Here is a 24,151-nt window from a genome sequence, read left to right as displayed (position 1 = left end):
CCCCAGTCCGAAGCCAGGTCTGAAGCCATCAGCTGCTGGTTCTTGAAGAGTTTTCAGGAAAGAAAGAAAAACAGTCATCACCATTGGGCACAGATGTGGTGCCAGTTATAGAATTATAGAGTTGAAAGAGACCACAGGGACCATCCAGTCCAACCATGCAGGTAAATACAATCAAAGCACTCCTGAGAGATGACCATCCAGCCTCTGTTTAAAAACCTCCAGGGAAGGAGACACCACCACACCCCGAGGCAACATATTCCACTGCCAAACAGCTCTTACTGCCAGGAGGTTTGTATTAATGAGGTTTATCTAATCATTTTGTAATTGATTCAATTGGCCTACTGTAATTGGGATTAGCAGTTGGATTTAGGACTATATAAACTCTGCTTGCTTGTCTGCCAGCCTAAAGGGTATATAATGGATTCTGTTTCCCTCTGCCTGCTATTTCTGTTGTTTTGGCTTCACATTTTCGTCTCCGTTTCAGTGTTGGAGTTTTTAATCCTATGACAGTCCTCCAGTATCAGGTACTCCTGTTTTATAGGAGTTAAAAGTGATATTTAGCGGTTGATTTATTTCTGTACATAACTGCTGACATATGGTAAAATAAAAACATTTAGCACGATGAAAGGATACTAAAAATCATGTGCCACCTGGAGCTGCACAAGTGTAGTTAATTGGTCTTGCCTGGCTTTCAGTTATAAGAATTTTCCTACCCGAGCTGTGTATTAAATGTTGAGAAAGTATCTGTTCTAAACATTAAGGGTTTTCCTCACTAAAAAGCAAGGAGCACCATGAGTGGGGTCTTGAGTATATAGTTGAATTTTGGAATCAAAGGTCTTCACTAATGAGAAGGTTAGTCCAGTTTTCTACCTGGAAACAGCTGCTTCTGAATGATTAAAGAGAATATTAGTGGAATATATAATGCTACAGACTTTTAGTATTGGCCTCCAATTCCATTGCTAGCCGCAACCAGTGTGTGTATAGTATACATGTGCCTGTGTATGTATGTACCTTCAAGCTGGCTGTTGGCCCATGGAGACTCCATGAATTCTATAGTTTTCTTTGGCAAGGAATACTCAGAGGTTGTTTGCCATTGTGGACTATAGTCTACAGCACCTGGTGTTATTTTGTGATCTGACAAGTACCCACTAATGGAATAGTAACAATGTATTAGATATCATTAAACATTGTATTACGTACAATAAATGAATATAAATATCAGATAAATGGTTACAAATCACAATCAAACTGTTACATTCACAGTATGATGAATGGTAGTTGCATTCACAATGTAGTAAACTTTCTGGTTTATATTCTTGAGTCTTTGTAAAAGATGAGTAGACCTCGATCCACAACTGGTTTCGACTACCTATAGTCTTCGTCTGGTGGTAAGGTTTTCATTATTTAGTTCAAACAATTCAAGAATGTAAACATTCTACTTGCAGTAGAATGAAACCTGAATGCAGAGTATCATTGATTGGAAATGAAACGCTTTGTTCCATGATATCTATGAAATATTTTACTCTTCATTGTTTACATTCTTGAATTGTTTGAACTAAATAAGAAAAACCCTACCACCAGATGAAGTCTATACGTAGTCAAAACTGGTTGTGGATCAGGGGTCTACTCATCCTTTACAAAGACTCAAGAAAATAAACAAGAAAGTTTACTACATTGTGAATGCAACTACCATTTATCATACTGTGAATGTAACAGTTTTTGATTTGTAGCCATTTATCTGATATTTATATTCAGTCCTATTTTGTTTCAACTTTCTATAGTTTGCCCATTTGGAGGCCATTAATTGGTTAATTAAATTACACTTCCATTAGCCTAATCTGGTAAAACTAATAGTGAGAGAAAACGGAAGTTGCAGTTCAACATTTATTTCCATGTTAAAAACATGACTAAAACACACACACACTGGAGGGTCACATACTCCTCAACTTTGTGCTATCCTATAGCCCCGTATCCTGTGCCACACTATGAACATGGAGACTTGTTCTAACTCGTCTTCTTCAGTCTAATGCCATCCAAATGTGTTGGATGGTAATATGATAATTCCTGACTCTTTTAGATGGAAATGTTAGGATTTTTAATTTATAATGTCTGGATTTTATTTGAATGAAATGTTACAGTATTCTCAAGATTGGGAAGAGACCATAATGGAATGACTTAACATGTTGCTGTTGCTCAGTTTTGGCTCACCGCCTCTTAGTATTTTAGCCTCTAACTCTTTACCTGCATGTAAATTCCACAGGTTGAAATAAATATACCTATTTTATAGCCTCAAATGGGGATGTTTTGTCAACCAAGAAGCAGAACTGTAAAAAACTGTCAGTTGAAAGGCATTATGAAACTGTGGTTGTTCTGTGGTTGATGTTCCCTTGGGATAGCCAATTACATACGGGTGAGTGGGATGATAAATTTTAACAATCTACATTTTACAAATTTTAGAAAGAAATGCTATTTCCCTTTTTTTGGATTATGTCTTTTACCCAGCTATTTACAGTTCTTTTCAGAACACTGACACTCAGCATTTGTTAAATACTGAATGAAATAAAAGGCACATTTCAATTTAATATATCAAAGTTACCACTCACTAGAAAGAAAAGATATTTTCAATACTACTCTCCTCCATTGGTGTTCTTTCCCACAAACTAAATTTGAAGTATCATCTAGTCACAAATTTTGGGACTTGTCTGTAGAAACTTTTTAAAAAGACAAAAAAGGACCACATGTTTTGAACCGATAAGCATTTTTTTGGCATTTCATTCCTAACATTGTTTGGGAACTATAGTGCAGCGATGGAGGTACAAAGCATGTTTTCCAGGGAGCAGTGCATATTTTCCTCCTTCTATCTAGATAGGTTATGGATCACAATGTCATTAGTTTTTAACACGGTCTATTTATTTTGCTATTTTTAATACTGGCAGGGTTGATCAGAAGGACTGGTGTTGGATTTCTCTTTCCACAGAAAGCCCATTTCTATTTTTTAAACATTTTCCCCAGGTATCTATTACCTATGCAGAAGTTTTATCAACATGATAGTGTATGGTATGTGGCATCTATGATCTAGTTGTGTAGTTATCTAAGCTCAAAATTAAAGAACGAAAATTTTCAGGGCACAGGGACATTCCTCATATTTTTATGCCATGATCTATGTGTCTACTAGAAATGTGATACTATTGAACTATAAGGCTTTGCTATTTATTTTAGTAACAAAGGGTTTATTCAATGGTGTTCTTTTTTTAAAAAAATCTTTTTGATCAAATAGACAGGGGCTTTTCGTTTTGGAGTAAGTAACCAGACTTCAAAATGCAATGCCTTGTTTTGCTAAAGGTGTTATTTTTAGATGTGAGAGAAAGCATACATGATGATACACATGTGCTTTTTCTATAAACAAGGTATATGCGTGCACATTATTTAAATAACTATATTTGTATAGATGTGTTCACATTATTATCTCTCTTTGTAAAAGTGAAAATATGCATACATGTTTGTTCCACAAAGACTTCTGTATGGTTTGACAGATCTTGGCTGAACTTGCTACACATGCTCTTTATTAACCAACTTAAAATACTGGCAGGGTTTTTATCAAAGCAAAATATCACTGCTTTTGTTTGTTGCCTTATTTTTAAAACAATCTACATTGGTGGCCCATGAGCCTCACCCTGCTGGGTCAAATGCAACCATAAGAAGGCAGTATGTAGATAGAAAAGCTTCCTCTGAGGGAGAAGTGACAAATGGGAAGAGGAATAGAGAGCATTTATTCTGAGGGCCAGAGCATTAGCATGATGATGGTCGAAAGGAGGCCTTCATAAAGGAACAGGCAAAGATGGTAGCAAAATGGAGATGGGAAAAAAGGAGTCCTGAGAATGACAAGAGCTGTAATTCAGTTCTTAACAGAACTCATATTTAGAGAAGTGTATTTTTATTCAGGGAGAAAAGAATCAACCTGGTTTAATCTATGCTGATATAATTTTATGATTGTTCCCATTAGAAAATTCATATCTAGACAACACCAGATACATATGCTGGTATATAGATCAATAGACTACTTCTTGGACAGCTAGCTGACTGTGATACTACCATCAGTGTGATGGAGACAATAGCAGCAACCCTGAACCAAACTAACCAAAAATTAGGTATATTTTTTCCTTCTCTCTTGCTCACTGTTTAAGAATTAGACTGGGGTCCCATCATTAACCAGCAAATGTTTGAATTGTTCCCTTAATGGATCGATTACAGTTATATTAATATACTTTTTATTAATATATTAATATATAATTAATATTTTAACCTAAATATTATGGAGATTACTCTAGAATGATTGTTGCTGGAATCTCACATAAATAAGATGTTAAAAAAAATACAAAAATTAGACACTGTTTTAGATGATTAGATATAAAAATGTTGCCCCTTGAGCAATGCCCTTATCTATTTGCACTATTAATTAATTAGAACAAAATTAATGTTCACGCTAAATCAACTGTAATATTAATATTGTTTTTAAATGAGATTACAACTAGTCTTTAATGAGTTTTAGAGCAGCACTTATTTGCAATTAGGAATTCATCTACAGGTTTTATTTTCTGGGGTCAAATTCCACCCCCCCCCCCCAATTAAAACCTAAAAAGCTCTAATGCTGAGAAAGCTTTATTTTATTTAAAACTGTGGTTAACTCTTTTAATGAAAAGCAGATGATCTCTGTGTAATATACTGGTAGATTAATTTAATAATATAATGATCTTTTTGTGCTCTTGGCAAATAATTTATGGGTGCTTTTAGGATTAGTAGTGCCTGTCTTCAGTAATAATTTGGACTGCTCAGTGGATTAAGTGGCTGGGAAAGCTAAAGCTTGTCTTGGGAGCTTTTGAGAGTTGAGGTGGTGATGAACTTGGTGTCCCACCATCTCTCACATTGGAGCTGGAGACGATGGATGGGGATTAAAATCCAACAGCATCTGGAGATTCCCAAACATTGAGCAATGAAATTAGGCAGGCTGGAAAACAAATATGAGCTGATGTCACAGGAACGGTCTGTTTTATGTGTTTTTCTAAAGGAAAATATAAGGTAGGGGAAAAATGTAGAAGAGGTTGTTCTTCATATCAATGGTAGGGAGGAGAAGGAAATGTGTGACCTTCATAATGGACATGCATGTTCTCCTTTACCTAATGAGATTTGCCTAATTCTTCATGGATGCTTCTTTTCACTGCTGAGGGGATCTTTGAATATATAGTATAAGTACTTTGTTTTTGTAATTTCAAAAGAGTCCTTTAAGAGAAAATCACCAAACCACAGTTATTGTTTAAAATCCCCCATGGTCCAAACGTTATTGGTGCACTGAGAAACTGACACTGATCCTAAATGCATTTATAGGAAGAAAATTGTGTTTCTTTCAGATGAACTTCCTTCCAACTATGCATAGGATTACAGCATGAATAATTTATTCAAGGTAGGCATCATCTTATTAGAACATAATATTCTTCCCGCATTAGAATTCAGTTTACGCTAAGCTTATGTTTATTTTTTCTTTCTAATACAACACATTGTTTGGAAAAGGGAATATCCTGTCCATTATTAATGGGGAAGAAATTAAATCTAGTTGTTAACAACAACAACAACAGCAACAATATTTACCCATCTCCCTTTGTGTTTTGAAGTAGGGAACAAGAACACATAAGAGAATGCATAACATAAGTTAAAAGAGCATAAAATGTCAATACATGTTCAAATCCATAAAGACATTTTTGAAAAAGAATAATTTGAAAATAATCCAGGTAGACCTGCCTGGAAGAGACTGGTTTTTCCTGCTGATATATATTTAGACTGCATCTTGAGTGTGGGAATCTCCTTTAGCATGTCATTCCATAGTTTGGGGACAGCCAAAGAATCAGTCAAATTTTGGCTTACAGAAGCAGATTTTTCCAGAGGACCTGAGCATATGGGGTGGATTATAAGGGAGAAGGCCATTTTGTAGGTAACCTAGACCCAAACCATGTAGGGCTTTAAAGGTACTAACCTGGACATTTATTGTAGCGATTTTAATATTTGTAATATGGTCCTATGACCAATTCGGTTGCCATGTTTTAAATGAATTGAAGTTTCTGAACTTGGTACAAAGGTAGCTCAATGTACAGTGCATTACAGAAGTACAATCTTGAGGTTACCAGGGCATGATCTACCATCTTTAAGTCCTCCAATTCTAGGAAGGGGTGCAGCTGATATATCAGCTGAACCTGGTAGTAAGCACTCCTGGGCTGACATTTGGAGAGGCGGATACAGGAGCACTCCCAAGCTGACACACCTTCACCCCCAAGTTAGGACTCTTGATGGCAAGTGTGTCTATCTTGTATGGGTTTAGCTTCATCCTGGTTTTTTTCATCCAACACATTACCTCCTCCAGGCTTTCATTCAGAGGAATGTATTCATCAAAAGCATAAAGAGGTTTCCTATGTATAAGTCCAGAGAGTTTAGTCAAAAGATCAGCCCGAAAAACCTGAGTTGGTTTATCCACAGATCAATATAAGTGCTGTATCCCAAACTTTCTCAAAAAGGGAACTATCCCCTTCTTTGAGTTGACTGCCAGAAGATGAGAGTGTAGTCCATCCCAGAGGAACCTAAAAGAAGATTGACACCTGTTTTCTCTGTTGCAGCAGTGCTTCTGGCTCTTTTGAATCACTGGGCAGGGAAATAGTGGCAACTGGGGTGGCTCTCCCCTTGAGTGGCATTGTTGCTTTCCCTTCTTTGTGGAATGACTCTTGATTTATCCACAAGTCGTATCAAAATCAATATTTTTGCCCCCAAAACCTGCTCTTGATTTAATCATGAGATTGACTTATACAAATATGGTATATTCTGGTGCCATGGAAGTAAATCCCATGTATTTGATAACATTTATCCCAAACACACATAGACTTGTAGTCTTCCTGGAAATGTCAATTATTGTATTTAGGATGTACGGTATTAGAATTTTTGTACTTTTATGCTTAAACTGCTTTTGCTTTGTTCCCACTCTTTACTTGAATGACAATCCTCTGTTAATATAGAGTAAAACCCCTCCTAAAAGATAGCAAAACTTGCAACTGAGGAAGTGTATTGATAGTAAATATGTTTAGGATGTTTTAGAATAAAGGTTAAGAATGAGCTCAATAATTCAGAAATTTCATCTACGAGCTGTAAAATAATTATGATCTGGAAACATATATTATTTCTTACGGAGCTGTGCTTGGCACTGTATATTTCTGAAACAGGTAGTTATTAAACAGCCCTGCTGTGTTGCTAATTAGGATAAAAATAATGTTTAATTGCTGTGAATTGGAAAATAAAACACTATTTGCATTTAAAGCTGCAAAGTAAACAGAACTCCCTTTTCCTGAAGTAATATGGAAGTCATATGAACATATAGATGGATTTTAATGCTTAGAATGTGAATATATTATCTTTTCAAACAGTTGACAGGGCAATCCTATCTGCCAAATTGGAGTCTCCAATATATCTTAAGGTCATCTAGCTTGGGAAGGGTAGAAGAAGAGAAATAGATATTTTTAAGTCGTCATTATTGGGTTATTTTGGACGGGGGGAGGTTTGCACATATTCATTTGCTGAAATATTTATTTTATTTATTTTTATTTTGTTTATTTATTTACAGTATTTATATTCCGCCTTTCTCACCCCGAAGGGGACTCAGGGCGGATCACATTATATACATATAGGGCAAACATTCAATGCCCATATACACATAGAACCGAGACAGAGACAGACGCAGAGGCAATTTAACTATATGTTTGTGTTTTTAATCTGCTTACATTTGTAAAGGATTTTCTTTTTAATTTTCTGTTTCGATGTTGAACATTTTAAATACATTTAAATACTCAAAATCTCAACATTTTCAACACAAGAGTACTCATAGCATGTTAGCTATCTCAGTTATAATGAAATAACTTTTACACATTTTTTAAAATCCTGGGGGATATATCTATCTATCTATCTATCTATCTATCTATCTATCTATCTATCTATCTGTATGTATGTGTCGGTAACTTGGCAGTATAAAAGTAAATCTCCCTCTGAGTAAGTAATTACAGTAGTTCTTATTTAAAAATAAGTTAAACACGGTACAATCAAGCAAAGTTAAGCACTTCCAATTCTTGATTTTAGATGTCCAAATCTTAATTTTAGCACTATTGAATTCTGTTTCCCGGGAAAGCATTTATGTTTTTCCAGGAAACAGAGCCTAACAGTACCTACCTTGGTGCAGGACTTTGTCCTTCATTTCCAATATTACATTTGTTAAACTTACTCAACACATAAAATGCAACATGTAACCTTTCATGTTTTCTTTATGTCTACTGTTAGATAAGTATGAAAAACTCTACTACTAATGGAAAATGCAAACTGATTTATCATTCCATAGAAGTGCTAGAACAAATGATGTCATATCTGAGATAATTAAATATCTCAGACATTACTTCTTAACATTCATCTTAAATTTAAAACATTAATTTCTACTTTCCCTGAGAAATATTGTTGTTATTACTGTATTTCACCACATAATAGTTGGACTTTTCACTCCCCCCCTTTTTTTGAAAAGGGGCTCAACTATTATGAGGTGGAGACTATTATGCAGTTTTTTTCCATTTAAGAGATTTCACTTGATTGTCAGCCGAGGGAAACCCCATAGCTCCAAAGGGCAGTGGCATGGGCGAGTTAATAAAGGGTGCATCTTTTATGCAGTGAATAGCAAAAATACCAATTTGCCACCAAAAAAATGGAAGTGCAACTTATATGCGATGGCAACTATTATGCAATGAAATACAGTATCATTATTGTTTAATATTTCACTTCAGAAATTATAGCATTTCCAGGAATGGATGGTTTTTGAGGACCAGCATGATATAATGGTTTGAACATTTCAACAAAGAATCTGGAGCTCAGGGTTCAATTCCCTGCTTGGCCATGGAAACTCATTGGATTATATTATTTCAGTCTCAGAGGAAGGCAATGGCAAATTTTGCTATGAAAATTCTGTGGTAAGTTCATCTTACCACAGAATTCTGGAATAACTTGAAGTCACACAACAGCCACCAATATGGTATACATTTTCTCCTGTGTCTGGTGTTGGGGGCCTTTTCTGCCACATGAAGGGACACAAACAGTTCCCCTTTCAGGTTCCTGTTCTCTTGTGTTAGAGAGCTAAAGGCTTTTTTTTTTTTGGTTTTTTTGCAGAGTCTGAGGTCCCTTTGATATTAAACAGTTATTGTAGTGCTATGGTTCCACTTTAATGGACCTCTTGGCCTCCAGTGAAATTCTGGGATTTGTAGCTTGGGGAGGCACTAGAGCTCTGGATGAGAATTCCAGATTTCATCCATTGCAATTCCTAGTATTCCATAGAATGGGACCATCGCAAATAGTAGTAGCACTATAACTGTGTAATATTAAAGGGCTCCAGGAGATTTCAAAGATATACTTTGCATACTGGGATATCAGTATGTAAGGGATCCTGTAGATCTTTGAGAGTAACAGAGAGAAAGAAGTTGTGATATAAGGAAGTCATCTGAGGAAGCAGGTTAAGGATGCATTTACACTGTAGAATTAATACAGCTTGACACCACTTTAACTGCCATGGCTCAATGCTACGGGATCATAAGAATGGTAGCTTTAAAAGGTCTTTAGCCGTCACTACCAACCACTGCTGGTGCCTCACTCATCTCCTAGGAGTCCATTGCATTGAGCCATGGCAGTTAAAGTGGTGTCAAACTGCATTAATTCTACAGTGTAGATCTACCCAAGTCTACAAAAGCATATTCTACAACCCTTTTTAACTCAGGTGCTTCAAAATCCCTTGGAGACTCTTTTTGTTATCACATTTCCTTCATAGGTTGAACCTTGTTAACCTTTCAGATCTTGATAACCTTTGAAAATGATAACATGTGGTTTTACACCTGAGGCTGTCATAGGTAAGGATCAATCTCTCAACCCTCAAAGGCAAAGATCTCTATCATACTGCCCTTGAACTCTAAAGCAATGCTTATCAGCCTGCTTATGTGGATAGTTATCAATATTTTTTTTCATAATATTCCAAGGATTAGCACCATATTTGTATCAATTTGTTACAGCTGTTTTTATTTCATTGAAATTGACTGATAGCCGATAGAGACCAGGGTTACACCTACACTGTAGAATTAATACAGTTTGATGCCCTTTTTATTGCCATGGCTCAATGCTATAGAATCCTGGGATTTATAACTCGGTTAGGCTCCAGTATTTTTTGGCAGAGAAGGCTAAGAACCTTGTGAAACTACAATTCCTATGATTTCATAACATTGATTAATGGCAGTTAGGTGGAATCAACCTGCATTAATTCAACCTGGACCCCAGCACTGGTCCAGCGACCATTGCTCTTGAGTGTAAATGATCATAGCATTGGATAGTGAATCATGTTGAGATGAATGGGAATATATAATGCCTTGTAGTTTCCAAAGACAGTGAAACCCCATTATTTATTTATCCACTGGGACTGCAAAATGAGTTTTCTTATGTTAAAATGCTGCAAGACAGTTTATTTTCTGGAATTTAGACCCATTGTTCTCTGCCTGTTTCAGTTTTGCAAAGGGATGCTAATGCTTTGGCAAAATCGTAAGCACTTTGCAAAAGTTGCTGGGTAGTGAGAGCATGAAGGAAATAACAGTGAATGTTTTAAAATGCATTTCTTTTGTTTCGTCAGTGCTCCAAAGCTCTTTATTTTTTTAAAAAGGGGTCTATGAAATATTAAAAGTGTTGATAAAACATTTCAATTAAGCCAGTTTCTAATTACTGCATTCAAATGAAAAGTCTCTCTCAAAGGCAACATTCTTCACTTAACTGTATCACACAATTCGAAACTGTCTAGGTTGTTAATCTTAATTTCCCGTGTCCCACGTTCTGTAGTTCCTTGCGAACTAGAAACAATTCCAGGTTTTTGTGCTATATCTGCAAAAAGAGATACCAGACTTGTGATGCCAAGAAAGCAGAGTTTATTAACTCCTGTGTGTAGCAGCATAGCAGTTTTTGCTTACACAAAGGGCCATGCTATTAAAGCTGTGTTTAAATTGTATGTGTGATTTGTTGGGCTTTTTTGTTTTCTTTTTAAAAAACTGAGGCATAAAAGAAACTTTGCAAAAAAGTATGCAAAGACATTTAGGGACAGCCTGATCCCATTGTGAGCTGTTGCAGTTTCATTTCTTCTATCTATGGCCTTGCTTAGGCAGTTTCTAATATGTCTTGACAAGAGGTTGAATTGGGGAGGTAAGCTAATTAAGATCTTGTTAACCTTTTTGAATGATAACATGCTGGCGTGCTTGATGCTTTCAAGAACAATCTCCATTAAACGAGGAGTTCTTTATAGGAATTCGACTGCTGACAAATCATTTTTGGAGGGGAAGGCATTTATCATCAGTTTTTCCTTTCATTAGTAGTGTGGTGCTTCTGTACCGAATCTGAAATGATTGCCAAAGAAGGGTATCCTAATGCTGATATGACACATGTGATATTTGCCAAATCAGGGATAGCCTTTCTATCCTTTTTATGTAAGTTTATGCACAACTGGTGGTTTTGTGTGCCCAGAATAGAAGAATGGTGATGATTCAGAAAAAGGCAGCTGGAATGGCCAGGGGTCTTTCCTTAGGAAGAAACAGTGAAGCAACTTGGTGCAGTTGGATATTGGGGAGCGGGGGGGGGGGGGAAATACAGTAATTGAATAATTGAGTTGTCTTTGCCATTTGGAAGTAATTGGATATAGATGAATTTCCATAAGTGCCCAGTAACGGAAGTGAGACAGCAGTAGGTCTTCCACTTTTGCAGGGGTTAGGGACACAGGACTCCCACCAAAGTGGAAAACCAGTAGCTAAAATTAAGCTATATCCCCCCCCCCCCCGAGATTCCTTTCTAGGAATCTCTGGGTCATCCAGGGCTGGTCTGTGGTCAGCTTCTGCCGGAATTTCTATTTGAAGTTGTCTCTTTTTATATATTTATCCTTATATGTAGTTTTATATTATAAACTCATTTTTGTTTAATAAAGGTTGCTTTAAAATGTTTATATAAATGCAGACATTTTAATCAAAAACATCAACCCCAAAAATTGCATTGACTTACCAACTGGCTAGTGTGAGTACTGCACCTGCAGATAAGTCAACCCCCTTCTCTGAATAGGGTGATGAAAGCAACAGCTTAGTCCATCCTAGGACCTTCTCTAATCTCTCTTCTGTGGTGCCGCTTCTGGCTTTTTGTAATGCCTGGAGAAGAAATCAAAAGTCCGCAGGGCAGAATCCATGCTTTCCTCTCTCCACAAAATGATCCTCAAGTGATCCACAGGTCATATCAAAATCTGTAATTATGGCTGCAAAATGTGGCCTTGGCTTATAGATGGGGTCAACTTGTACATGAGTATATATGGTTAAGAACATTTCTTTGCATCCAGCAGATTATATCTAGTTAGAACTTTGAAATCATTTTGCAGAAGAGTATTTTTGCTGGTAGAAAAGGCTTCTATGTCAAGTGAACACTCTGCAGTTAGAACATGTTTACAGTGCATTCCTGCTTTGGAGAGCCCTCTGAGATGAACTTTAAGAGCTCTGCTCTAGCATTGCCCCCTTGATTGGAAGGTGAACATTTTGAATATAGGTCTCCAGCAACCAGTTTTTTTAAGCCTCTTCCGTATGCAGAAACAGAGAGGAATGGAGCAATGGAAAATCCTTTCACCAACTTTCATCAAAGTTTCATCAAACTTTCACCAACTTTCACCAACTTTCTTTCAAAGTATTTAACAATTGGTTCTGTCTATATATATCTTTGGCCAAAATGTGTACATGTGTAAATGTACCCACAAGTCTCCCATCAACTGGGAATGTTTCCTGTCTCACTGCCAGGATCACAATAGCTAGCATTTGTTTTTATCTGGCATCTGACTGAGTTTTTATCTTGACTGAGTTTTTATCTTGATATCTGTGGGCCTGGATGATTGGTTGCTCGGTACATCTACATCCCCATCTTTCTCTTATGGTTCTGGAGGATTGATTTCTTCTCTCTTTTTTGACTCTCTTGCTTATCTATGCTTCCCAGAGTCTTTTACCTGCCCCTCTTTGTGCCTCCTGGCTCCCTTTTCTATCCACTGCAGCCTTGCTATTTTTTAACAGTTACAACAACTGGTTCAGGTCATCCAGTGTGAACCAACTGAATGACACCTAGATGCATCTCAAAAATTCATACAGAATGATGAGAATATGTGCCAGCTACACGGTCTGCTTTAACTTCTGAACTAGTCTTCAAAGTAAGATATTATAGACTAGTCATATATAACATGCACTGCATTGTGTGATTCGGAGTTGTCTTTGCCCTAGTTTACATAGGTGGTAAAGTAAATAATCATAATAGAGTTTATAGGGCTCTTTCCTATGCTATTCCCTCCAAAGGGATCCAAATGTTGTTTTCCTTAAGGTTAAATATTAAGTTGTATGTTCTTTCAGCTCAGTGAAGGAGGCCAAGGCCCCGTGTTTGCAAGCCGTAATGTACTGGTAAACTCCAGTGAAGAGACACAAGATTTTAGCAAGACACGAAGATCTGTGAAATGGTGGAAAGTGTGGATTCACACTACCACTATACTTGGATTCCTTCCATTTCATAGATCCTCAGTCTCTCTCCAGATACACATCTTGTTCCTTTTCTGCTTGTATTGTATCTGAGATGCGAGGCTGAAGAGAAACTGAGGATCTGTGAAGTGGTAGGAATCTAAGTATGGTGTTTGTATGAATCCATACTTCTCTAGGCTGGTTCTCTTTCCAGCTGCAGTAATAGAATGCCACTGTGCTACTTCTATTCCAAAAAGCCACACCCCTAGATATGAAACACTTGTGGTTCCAAATATTTCCAATAACAGAGATTCAACCTTTATAGATTTATTAGAGGAATAGTAGGATATATACAGTGGGCCTTTGATATCCACTGAAGTTTAGCTGCAGGAACCCCCCCCCCCCCCCCCCCGGGCAATGGCAAAATCTTTTGGTGCTCACGTACCATTGTGTACAGTGGCATGGTAAAATCAAGATTTGTTTTTTGGTCTTTTAAAAATATTTTTTTCAAGCCATGGATACAGAATCTGTGGATTTGGAGAGCTGACCTTTCTATGTAGTGAATTTTCTATTCTATGTATGATCAAAGCAGGTATTCCATATACTGAAGGGCAGGTTGCCAATAGAATATCACTCAGTTTAGCTTCTATTGTTTTGTTTTGTTTAATTTGTTTATTTGCTTACATTTGATTCCTGGCTTTGTTAATTCAAACATTTACCATTTTTTACTCTCTGCTTATCCAGGAACCTTTGCGTGTTTCATCAAATGACCGATCTGAGTTACAGTTGGCCTTTATGTTTTCACAGATGAGGGTCACTCTTTGTCACAGGATGCTAGATGTAATATGATAACTGTAGCACTTGTCAGCAGTGACTAATTCATTCAGTTTGCAGTTTTCATTTTGAATCCGAGTCTAAAGTCACAGATGGCATCTAGTTAATATTTGGCATTTTCTGTTTATTCCCTTTCCCTTTGTTTTTGTTTTTGTTTTAAAATCTGTATAGCATAATGAAGAGACCTGAACAATGTGAAAGCTTATAGAAGTGCTGCTACATCTTGAGCACCAAAAGATGGTCCAAATATTGTCCAATTGCAGATTTGGGGTATCCACTTTTTAAAAAACATATACAGTACCAAAGGCAGTTGCAGTACAAAACTTGGTGCCCCAATACAATACATAATCAAAGGAGTAAAATACATTTCCTATATTTTTGTTGAAGCTTACCTAGCAAACTACACCTTTGGAAATTCCCCTTTCTGTGATAGTAGATTTTACACATATATAATAGTTATACATGAACACAGAAGTAGTCTAATTAGTATATCAATGGCTGTCACAGAGAGGAGATGGCAGGTGGTTCTCTGCTGTCCCAAAGATTAGCACCAGATCTAATGGTCTGAAGATACAGGAGAGTAGATTTAAATTGAACAGTAGAAGTAACTTCTAGACAGTGCAGTTCAACAGTGGAAATATTTGCTGAGAGATAAGGTGGAGTTTTTTTCTTTTGACCTCTGAAGAAAAAGATTAGCCAGCTACCTATTAGGGATGCTTTGGCTGTAGATCCTCCATTGAGCAGGATATTGGACTTAGTGTCCCATGAGGACCTTCCAACTCTATAATTAAGATGAGAATGAAAATAATATCAATAAAAATATGAGCACATTATATAAAATTAACTCAACCCCAAACAGGGCATTATTTAAAAAATGACCAGGAGCTGTTGTTTAAATTTGTTTCACTTTGATCCATTAGCATTTTTCAGTGTTAGTTAAAAGTATCCAGGCTTTTCTAGGTTCTAAAAGCATTCTCTCTTGTTCTCGCCTAATAAGTCTGAGAAAGTGCTGTCACCTTACTCTTGGGAGTATATAAGGGCCTCCTAAGTGGAGATATGGTCCTTCATGTAAGTTGGACCCTAGCTGTATAGGGTTTTATAGGTCACAACCATCATGGTGCTTGGAAATGGACCATAAGCCAGTGGGCTCCTGCAACAGAGGAGTTGTAGCCAGCCCCAGTTAACAATTGGGCAGTTCTCTGGGGCAACTGAAGTATCTGAACATTTTTCAAATTTTCCATTTAGAGTACATTAGAGTTAACCAAATAGGATACAACCAAGACATGTGTGATTGTGGCCAGATCTGATTTTTCCAGGAATGGGTACAGTTTCCGCACTCATTTTAACTGTGCAAATGCACTCCTGGTCACTGCTGAAACCTGGGACCCCAATCTCAGCACTGAATCCAAGGATCCCCCCAAACCGCATCACTTTAAAGAATAATGAGTTCTCTTTGGCACAAGATGCACTCCTTCATCTGATAAAGGCAACTACTAATCTAATAAAAACTTCCATGGTGCCAGAAGACTGGTTTGTTGCAATAGATGAAGATTTAATCCTGTGCATGCTGCATTTAGAAACAGTTTCACTGAACTCGGTGGGACTTCCCTGAAAGCCATAGGATTCTAGTTTCAAAAGCCTGCTTGTTGACCCATATCAGCATTTTACCATAGTTGGGGAAGGTCAAGGTTAATTGTGTTTCTTAAGTCTGCTATAGAATGTGTTCCTTAATCTGATTTAAAGGTATTTGAAAGCACCCTGTGGTACTCTGTGCTAAAATTCACTCATGATTATAGCTTTCCTTTGTAAACGTTCTGTTCGTATCTGTGGTGATATCAGACTTGCATTGTTCTTTATCCTCTTACTTTTTCCTTTCTACAATATTTCCGATAATACTGAATGCAGGCCTAATACTTTATTGGGCGATAAGCAGCATCAGAAGTTTCATCTTCTTGTATCAGCTTCTGCCAACAGGCCTGCAGAAAATGTGTTGTGATTAATATCCAGAATTTAGGCCCTTTTATAAGTTTTAAAAAATCACAAACTGTAGAACTGGTTATTTTGTTTTTTCTTCTCTGGTGTATACTGCTGAAGTGATGCTCTGCACTTTAATATTTTCCTATTCTTCCAAAAAAGCTCAGTAGTAAATCTGCTTTATAGAATATCTTTGAGAATTGAAAAATGAAAAGCTGTATTGAACCAGACTTAGGGAGAACTGAGTTTAAATGCCTGCTTAGCCATGGAGACCTTGGTCAAGACACCATTTCTCAGCTTATCTTACATACTTTCTATGAAAATCTAAGCAGGAGGAAGAAAAGCATGTATTCTACCTTCAATTCCAACAGAAAAAGTGAAATAGAAATTTAATATAGTAAATAAGTAACTAGATTTTTGTGAGGAAACACTCTTTGTCTCTCATATTTTTTTAAAGGCACAGTTGCAGGACAGCATGCCTCAGAGCATTTCCTATTTAATATTTCACATTTGATGCCAGAACAATATGATGGTGTTGAAGTTTCATTTTAGACACATTTTTTTACTTTAAAAGGAAGGAAGGAAGGGATGAAGGAAGGAGTATTTGAACCATAACAACTAAGGAAAATCCCAAATCAATTAATGAACAATAGTTTTATTTGGATTATTTTTCCTCAGTGGCTTAATTTCTCCAGAATCCATTATGCTGGATCAGAGCTTTCCAAACTGTGTGTTGGCTGCAATATGTTGTGCAGATGTAATGAGAAACCTCTGAGTTTAAGTGAAATAAGCAATAAATCATTTATTTAAAAAAATATGAAATGTTTTCATGAGGTATTTTGTGTCCCCATACATTTTTGTATGTGCCTGTATCTCTTATAAGGGAGCGGTTTAACTTGTGGTTTACTAATAAAACTGAATCACTGTGAGATATATTTGTTTGTTGCCTCAGGCAAAATACAGTACGATCCACAGTATTTGCAGAGGATGCATTCAAAGACTTTGTGCATATACACGAAACCACAGGTAATGGCAACCCCTAATGAACATATAAGGGCAAGCATGCTATACAATCAACTGGAAGACCTAGGAAATGCCTAAGACAGTGGTTCTTAACATGTGGGTCCCCAGATGTTTTGTCTTTCAGCTCCCAGAAATCCTAACCGCTGGTAAACTGGCTGGGATTCCTGGGAGATGTAGGCCAAAACACCTGAGGACCCAAGGGTTGAAAACCACTGGCTCTCTCTAGACATTGCTATGTCCTTCAGCATGATTGTGGTCAACCTCTCACAGAAGCATACCATAGAATTGTCTGGAGAACTTAGGAAATGCTTAGGACATATTTTGTCATGGGTAAATTAAACATGCTGATATGAGTTGTCCTATACTTATGATTTGGCCTTAACCAGTCCTTTCACTTAAAATGTATGTCTTAATCCAGTTGTTTATCTCAGCTAGACTAGATCCATTGTATCATTAGAATTAAAATGTTGTTTCTTTGCTTTGCTACACTGTTGGCTGAGAAACTATTGCTGTTGATACATCCTGCTAATGGAAGAACCAAATATCAGTTGGTTCCAGCCTAAGCAATGGAGAGGGTCTCACCTCAAGAGAACGTCCTTATGTAAGAGGAAATCCTTCCATTATCCAACTCTTAACTTGAGGTGGATTGTGTCTTGGGGACAAGGTCCATTTAACTCAAGATGATTTACCTCTGAGAGCAAGCCTGATTTGCCTTGCTAATAAATATTTACTTATATTATTTCATCCTTTTTCTGATAACAGCTTTGTAATGTCAAGAAGTAGATGTTCAGTGTAAAAGGAAAAAGGCAATGGAGAAGACAGGAGCAGAATTCAAAACGATCTTGACAGACTAGAGAGATGGGCCGAAACTAACAAAATGAAGTTCAACAGGGACAAATGCAAGATACTTCACTTCAGCAGAAAAAATGGAATGCAAAGATACAGAATGGGGGACGCCTGGCTTGACAGCAGTGTATGTGAAAAAGACCTTGGAGTCCTCGTGGACAACAAGTTAAACATGAGCCAACAATGTGATGCGGCAGCTAAAAAAGCCAACGGGATTCTGGCCTTCATAAATAGGGGTATAGCGTCTAGATCCAGGGAAGTCATGCTCCCCCTCTATTCTGCCTTGGTCAGACCACACCTGGAATACTGTGTCCAATTTTGGGCACCGCAGTTGAAGGGAGATGTTGACAAGCTGGAAAGCGTCCAGAGGAGGGCGACTAAAATGATTAAGCATCTGGAGAACAAGCCCTATGAGGAGCGGCTTATAGAGCTGGACATGTTTAGCCTGCAAAAGAGAAGGCTGTGAGGAGACATGATAGCCATGTACAAATATGTGAGGGGAAGTCATGGGGAGGAGGGAGCAAGCTTGTTTTCTGCTGCCCTGCAGACTAGGACATGGAACAATGGCTTCAAACTACAGGAGATTCCATCTGAACATCAGGAAGAACTTCCTCACTGTGAGAGCTGTTCGACAGTGGAACTCTCTCCCCCGGGCTGTGGTGGAGGCTCCTTCTTTGGAGGCTTTTAAGCAGAGGCTGGATGGCCATATGTCGGGGATGCTTTGAATGTGATTTCCTGCTTCTTGGCAGGGGGTTGGACTGGATGGCCCATGAGGTCTCTTCCAACTCTACTATTCTATGATTCTATGATTCTATGGTTGGAGCCTGATTGTGCCATGATAATAGTAGATCTGTTAAAATCAGTGGTATAAGCTGTGACTAAGTCGTCTTCATTTCAGTGTGTGTAGCTGAAGTATGATTGCATCTGGATGTAATACATGCTAATCTTTCCATTGGAGAAAATAAAACAACTGTATAGTTTAAACCTTTTGCTGCTCTCATTGACATCCATGTCCTTAAACTGTCTGATTGGTTTTCTTATGGAGGTGCGTCTGTGAGGTTGGATATGAGGAAACGTATCAGATAACTAGGTATTTTTTCTGCTTAGAAGTAAGGGACTAACAGTTATGTGCCTGCACTTACTGGCCAAGTGTAGCTCAGCAGACATGACTGGCTTTCATCAATAGCTGTGCATTCCCCTCCCTCCATCTCTTCCACTCTAAAGAATGAATATGTGACTTCTATATAAAGTACCCAAGCAGTTTAAGTTAATAAAGACCAGGGCTTTATCTTAAGAATGTGTAATAGAAAGAATACTGACCTTCAGGACTCAATGGACCTTAAATGATATCCCGCTTTGTCCTAAATTGAATTAGGCTTTTATGACTGAACTGTAAATGAAAGAGCATGTTTGCCAGAAAATGAATGGTTACTTCTCAGAATATCACTTTCAAACGCTTTAATAAAAAGCGTCCATTCGGATGTTGTGAGCTCTGAGTAATTCAGGAAAGATAAGCAAGTTGATGAAGGTAATAACTGGGGAAGGTGAAAAATGATCAGAGATTATGGCTTTTGTCACCCTCAGGGACGATTCGTACAACTACTAAGCAAGGTTGAGAGATATCCTCTTCCTCGCTCCCCTCTTCTCTCTCTTTTGCCCCTCCCCATGGATTTTGTCAAAGTCATGGCAGATGCGTTAGGTGAATTTGCTTCTTCCAAGTGTTTTTGTACTTATGAGATATGCTTTGGATAATTGCTTGCTATGAGAAGAAGGAGAGGAGGAGAATGAGGTGGCAAGCTTCTCAGTCATGTGAAGAATGTTGTGCGTCTATTTTCAAATATTGCGTATATGTATTTGTATGTGTAACAATTGCGACGTTATCCAAATCAAGGCCTTTGGAAGGACAAACTTCTATTAAACTTGTATTTGAAATTGTGTTGGCAAAGTTGGTTTGGTTTCCTGAATCCATTGACTTTACCACATGAAGCTCTAAAATGAGTCTTGCCATTGCAAATCCATCTTGAGAGCTAGAACATGCTAGGATAGCAACTCTTGTTATTACACCAATCATTTCTGCAAACACTAGCAGAAACCTAAAAGTGGTTTAAGCTTATTGCAGCTGCTAGGATGTAACTCCTCCCAACCTGTGCATTGCTTTTCTTCATCCATGCTCCTCCTTAACTGCCCCCCCCCCAGAAGAATAGCACATCTTCAAGATTTCAGAATCTCACAACACTGGGGCTTTGTCTCTATGTGAGTCCATAGTTGCACAATTAATTACTTTCTCATTGTCACAGCACACAAGCACTAAAATATTCATTAAATAATCAAGATGTATTTTACAATTATCAGCCTTTTCCTGATTTATGTATTTGGCAAGGGTGAGGTGTACTTTTGATTAGAAAACCTTGTTTATTGCTCCATGGCCTTGCATGAATTATTTTTTCAAAATAATAATAATAATAATAATAATAATAATAATAATAATAATAATAATATTTATATTCCACCTTAACTCCCCAGGGGGACAAAGGAAGTATTGCAAACAGTAAGGAAATGGTTAATTAAGAAGAGGAATCCCTACCAGTGCCTGGAATTATTTACAAAATTGTGCAGTTGCTTGAATTATTTTTTGTAAAGATGGAAGTTATGGCTTTATAGCTCAAGATCCTCTTGGGTTGCTCTCTGGAAGTGGAATGGCCATTAGTTTGGGGATGGGGCAGTGAAGCAGCTGAAAATGATACCCCCAACGTATCCACAAACACATTTCACATGCTCCCAAAGTTGCTGCAGGAGCAGTATTTCTCCCATTTATTGAAAAGTACTACTTCAAAAATAGTTGAAAACTGGTTTGGAATGAGTTTAGAATGAAGTTGTTCCATCATGAGTGCTTCCATTCATTGCTAAGAACCTTACAGTGCACAATACAAGCCCCATGTGATAATCTCCCAAGTCGTCAGTGACTCCAATTCATATGTCTTACGAATTTACCATTATATGAGGAAGGCTGTTGTTTATCAAGAGAAGAGAGCTTGTTTTAAATGAGCATTTTCCAGATATAGCAATTACTATTTATCATAATTAGGGAGCACATTGATAAAAAAACTACAAACAGCAAATTATTCCATTCAACAAATTATACATTTAGTAGATTATTCCTTTCAATCAGCCCATTCTCTACCATTTTTCCTGTAGAATTTTGAGTTTCTTTCTACATTTTGTAGGCACCGAGCATCTCCCAGTCCCCAATAAACTGTTGTTTGTCGTTGTTCCTAAACACTAAAAAAAAGTCACTGAGAATCTGCTCCCCACCGAACCTGCTGATCTTTCCTGGCTCTATTTCTGTCAACCCCGTTTTGGCTGCATTTCTTTCTCTTCTCACTACCTTCTGATGGTTTTATACTTAGTCATTGAGTTACATAAATAGAACTTTTGCATTTATTCTAAAAACTGCTTTGCTTTCTTTGGAGAAGTTTTTGAAATCATAGTTCTTTGGGGTTGAAGCTCCTCTCACCTTATTACAGATATTATATCCCAGGAGTCTCTTGTGAGCCGTGGGAGAAACCTGGTTGTTTGCTCTTATCTCTGTCAACCATGGAAATTAAAGTTTTAATTATTTTTGAAACTTATATCCTAGCCTTCTTTAAAATATTCATGGTGAAACTTACTAGAAAAATACAATGAAATAATGCACAATAAGGAAATCAATTTTTTAAAAATATATCTATTCTAATATGACAGACTGAGAATACCTAAAGTAGTGGCAGCAGCTATGTAAGTTTAATTTAAAAGTAATAATTTTCAAAAGCTCCCTGTCTAAAACCTCTGGGACTACATAGACCTTTTGGAGGGACCTATTCCAGGTGTTGACTCAGAACTAAAAAGATCTTGTCCCAGGAGCTGTAATCCCAAGGCAGCCAAAGCTACAGCAATGATGTCTTCAGGAAAACCTACCAGCTGTTCTTTCAGTTAAAAAAAAAGAAGACATTTTGCTGTCACCATAACTACCAGATTTATGGATGTGTAGATAGAGAAGTGGTGGCTTAAACTAGGTTGTAGATCTTTTATGCCTTTATGGTATAAATGAAATGCTGAATCACTTCCACCCATGAATGGTCTGATGTAGCCATTTATTGAGCAGTGTGCTCATTACAAAGGTCTTACATGTTCTCTCCATCATGCTGCTTCCTGTTATTGAAATGCTTTGCTTGTGAGCATCCATCTTGCAAAAGCATGGGGAACATTTGGTCCTCCTGAAGTTAATGGCCGGCTTACTGTCGTACCAGGGCGTTGCTTCTTCCTCTTCCCTTTCCTCCTCTCCTTCAAAACCGATGTACCAATCCATTTTCAGAATGCACCTGCTAATGCTCTAATTTAAATGCACAAGTAGAAGGAACCAGATCAGCGCCAGAAATCCTGAGGTGCTCTAGGTTTGCCACCATCTCTGATGCTGCCCTATGCAATTTTATTAATAGGGACTTCAGTATCCACTTTTTAATATATATCTTCTCATGTTCCTGGAACCAACACCCACTGATACCTAGGGTCCATTATACCTATATGTTGACTCATCACTCGACAATTGACTGAATAGTATTTTCTAATTGGGAGTAACAAACAGAATGCCAGCCGTTTTATATGTTTTCTTTAAAAAATACCCAAAACAAATCCTCCTTGATACTGTAAAATGCCATACTAAGTAGTAAATTAACCCATTCTAATGATCTACACACATACACATGAATGACTAACTTGCAGATGTCTTTCAGAGATCTGAATTCTAATTTCTCAAAAATCAGCATTTTCCCAGGTAATTTAGATTTATTTCATTTCATTGCATAGGAAATAAATCCACTCTGTATACTCCTTTTTTGAGATTATACACCTGTCTTTTTCATAATTTCATTTTCCTTTATATTGATTATGGGAACAGTTCCTAGGCCTTCCTTATCTTTTATTTTATGTTTGACAACTGCTTTTTTAAAAGGCACTCTAATTATTGTTATGTGGAAAGACAGCCATCTGTAGTGTTTGCCCATGCAATACGGAATAATTCTGTCACATTCTTGCTGCTCTGGATGTTTGATGGGCATGGCGGAGTAAAAGTGTGAATTGGAAATTATACTGATGTACTTGTGAGCATGTTGGGCTAGGGATGGACCCAACATGCTCACCATCCGAGGTGTGGGACACCTCCCCCCCTTTCCAGTTCTGTGTCAGGTTTTGGTAATTTTGAAAGAGGGGAGAGAATTGCTTTAAAAACCTTCACATACTTCTAGGCATTGTGAAGGACAGTTTCACTCTTTTACGATTTAGAGGAAGTTCTAAAGATGCTTTCTTCTAATCAGGAAGTAACTGCACCTTGGTTCTTCTTTGGGGGAGGGGGGGGACCCCAAACATATCAAAGATTGTTTATGTGTCAATTTTGTAAATAAAATAAAAATGGTGTGGAGTTGGAGTTATACTTTGTCTGTCTTGGACTAGGGACAATAAAGCTCAAATCCCAATTTAATAATAATAATAATAATAATAATAATAATAATAATAATAATAATAATAATAATAATAATTTAACCATGGAGCTTCTTGTGTAACCTTGGACCAATCCTTCGCATTTATAGTAATTTGCATATTATTGTACTCGCAGAATTGTGAAGATAAAATCAAAGGGAAGGAAATATGAATGCTGATCTGAATTCAGTATCATACAGCGGTACTCCATAGGTGGCAAGGGAGCCAATCAGTGAAAATTGTGTTTTTGTACAACAATGAATATTTGCCACTGCCTGTTGTAAACCGCCCTGAATCCCTACAGGGAGATAGGTTGGAATATAAATAAAGTTCATTATCATTATTATTATTATTGA

General features: G+C 37.3%; 1 protein-coding gene across 3 annotated transcripts in view; it reads left to right on the top strand.

Moving 5' to 3' along the window:
* The window catches only part of suclg2 (succinate-CoA ligase GDP-forming subunit beta), a 273,247-nt gene that overhangs the window by 5,591 nt on the left and 243,505 nt on the right, over positions 1-24,151 (top strand). Inside the window, exon 2 of one of the 3 annotated variants that reach the window (XM_008105400.3) lies at positions 5,406-5,458. The exons of the other annotated variants lie outside the window; for them this stretch is intronic. Within the exon in view, the coding sequence (XP_008103607.1) occupies positions 5,441-5,458 (18 nt within the window). The 5' untranslated portion in view covers positions 5,406-5,440. The remainder of the gene's footprint in view (positions 1-5,405; positions 5,459-24,151) is intronic. 3 annotated transcript variants of the gene reach the window in all.

Source organism: Anolis carolinensis, chromosome 2, assembly GCF_035594765.1.
Source record: "Anolis carolinensis isolate JA03-04 chromosome 2, rAnoCar3.1.pri, whole genome shotgun sequence".
Taxonomy (NCBI): Eukaryota; Metazoa; Chordata; class Lepidosauria; order Squamata; family Dactyloidae; genus Anolis; species Anolis carolinensis.
This window is presented reverse-complemented; position numbering and strand designations above follow the sequence as displayed.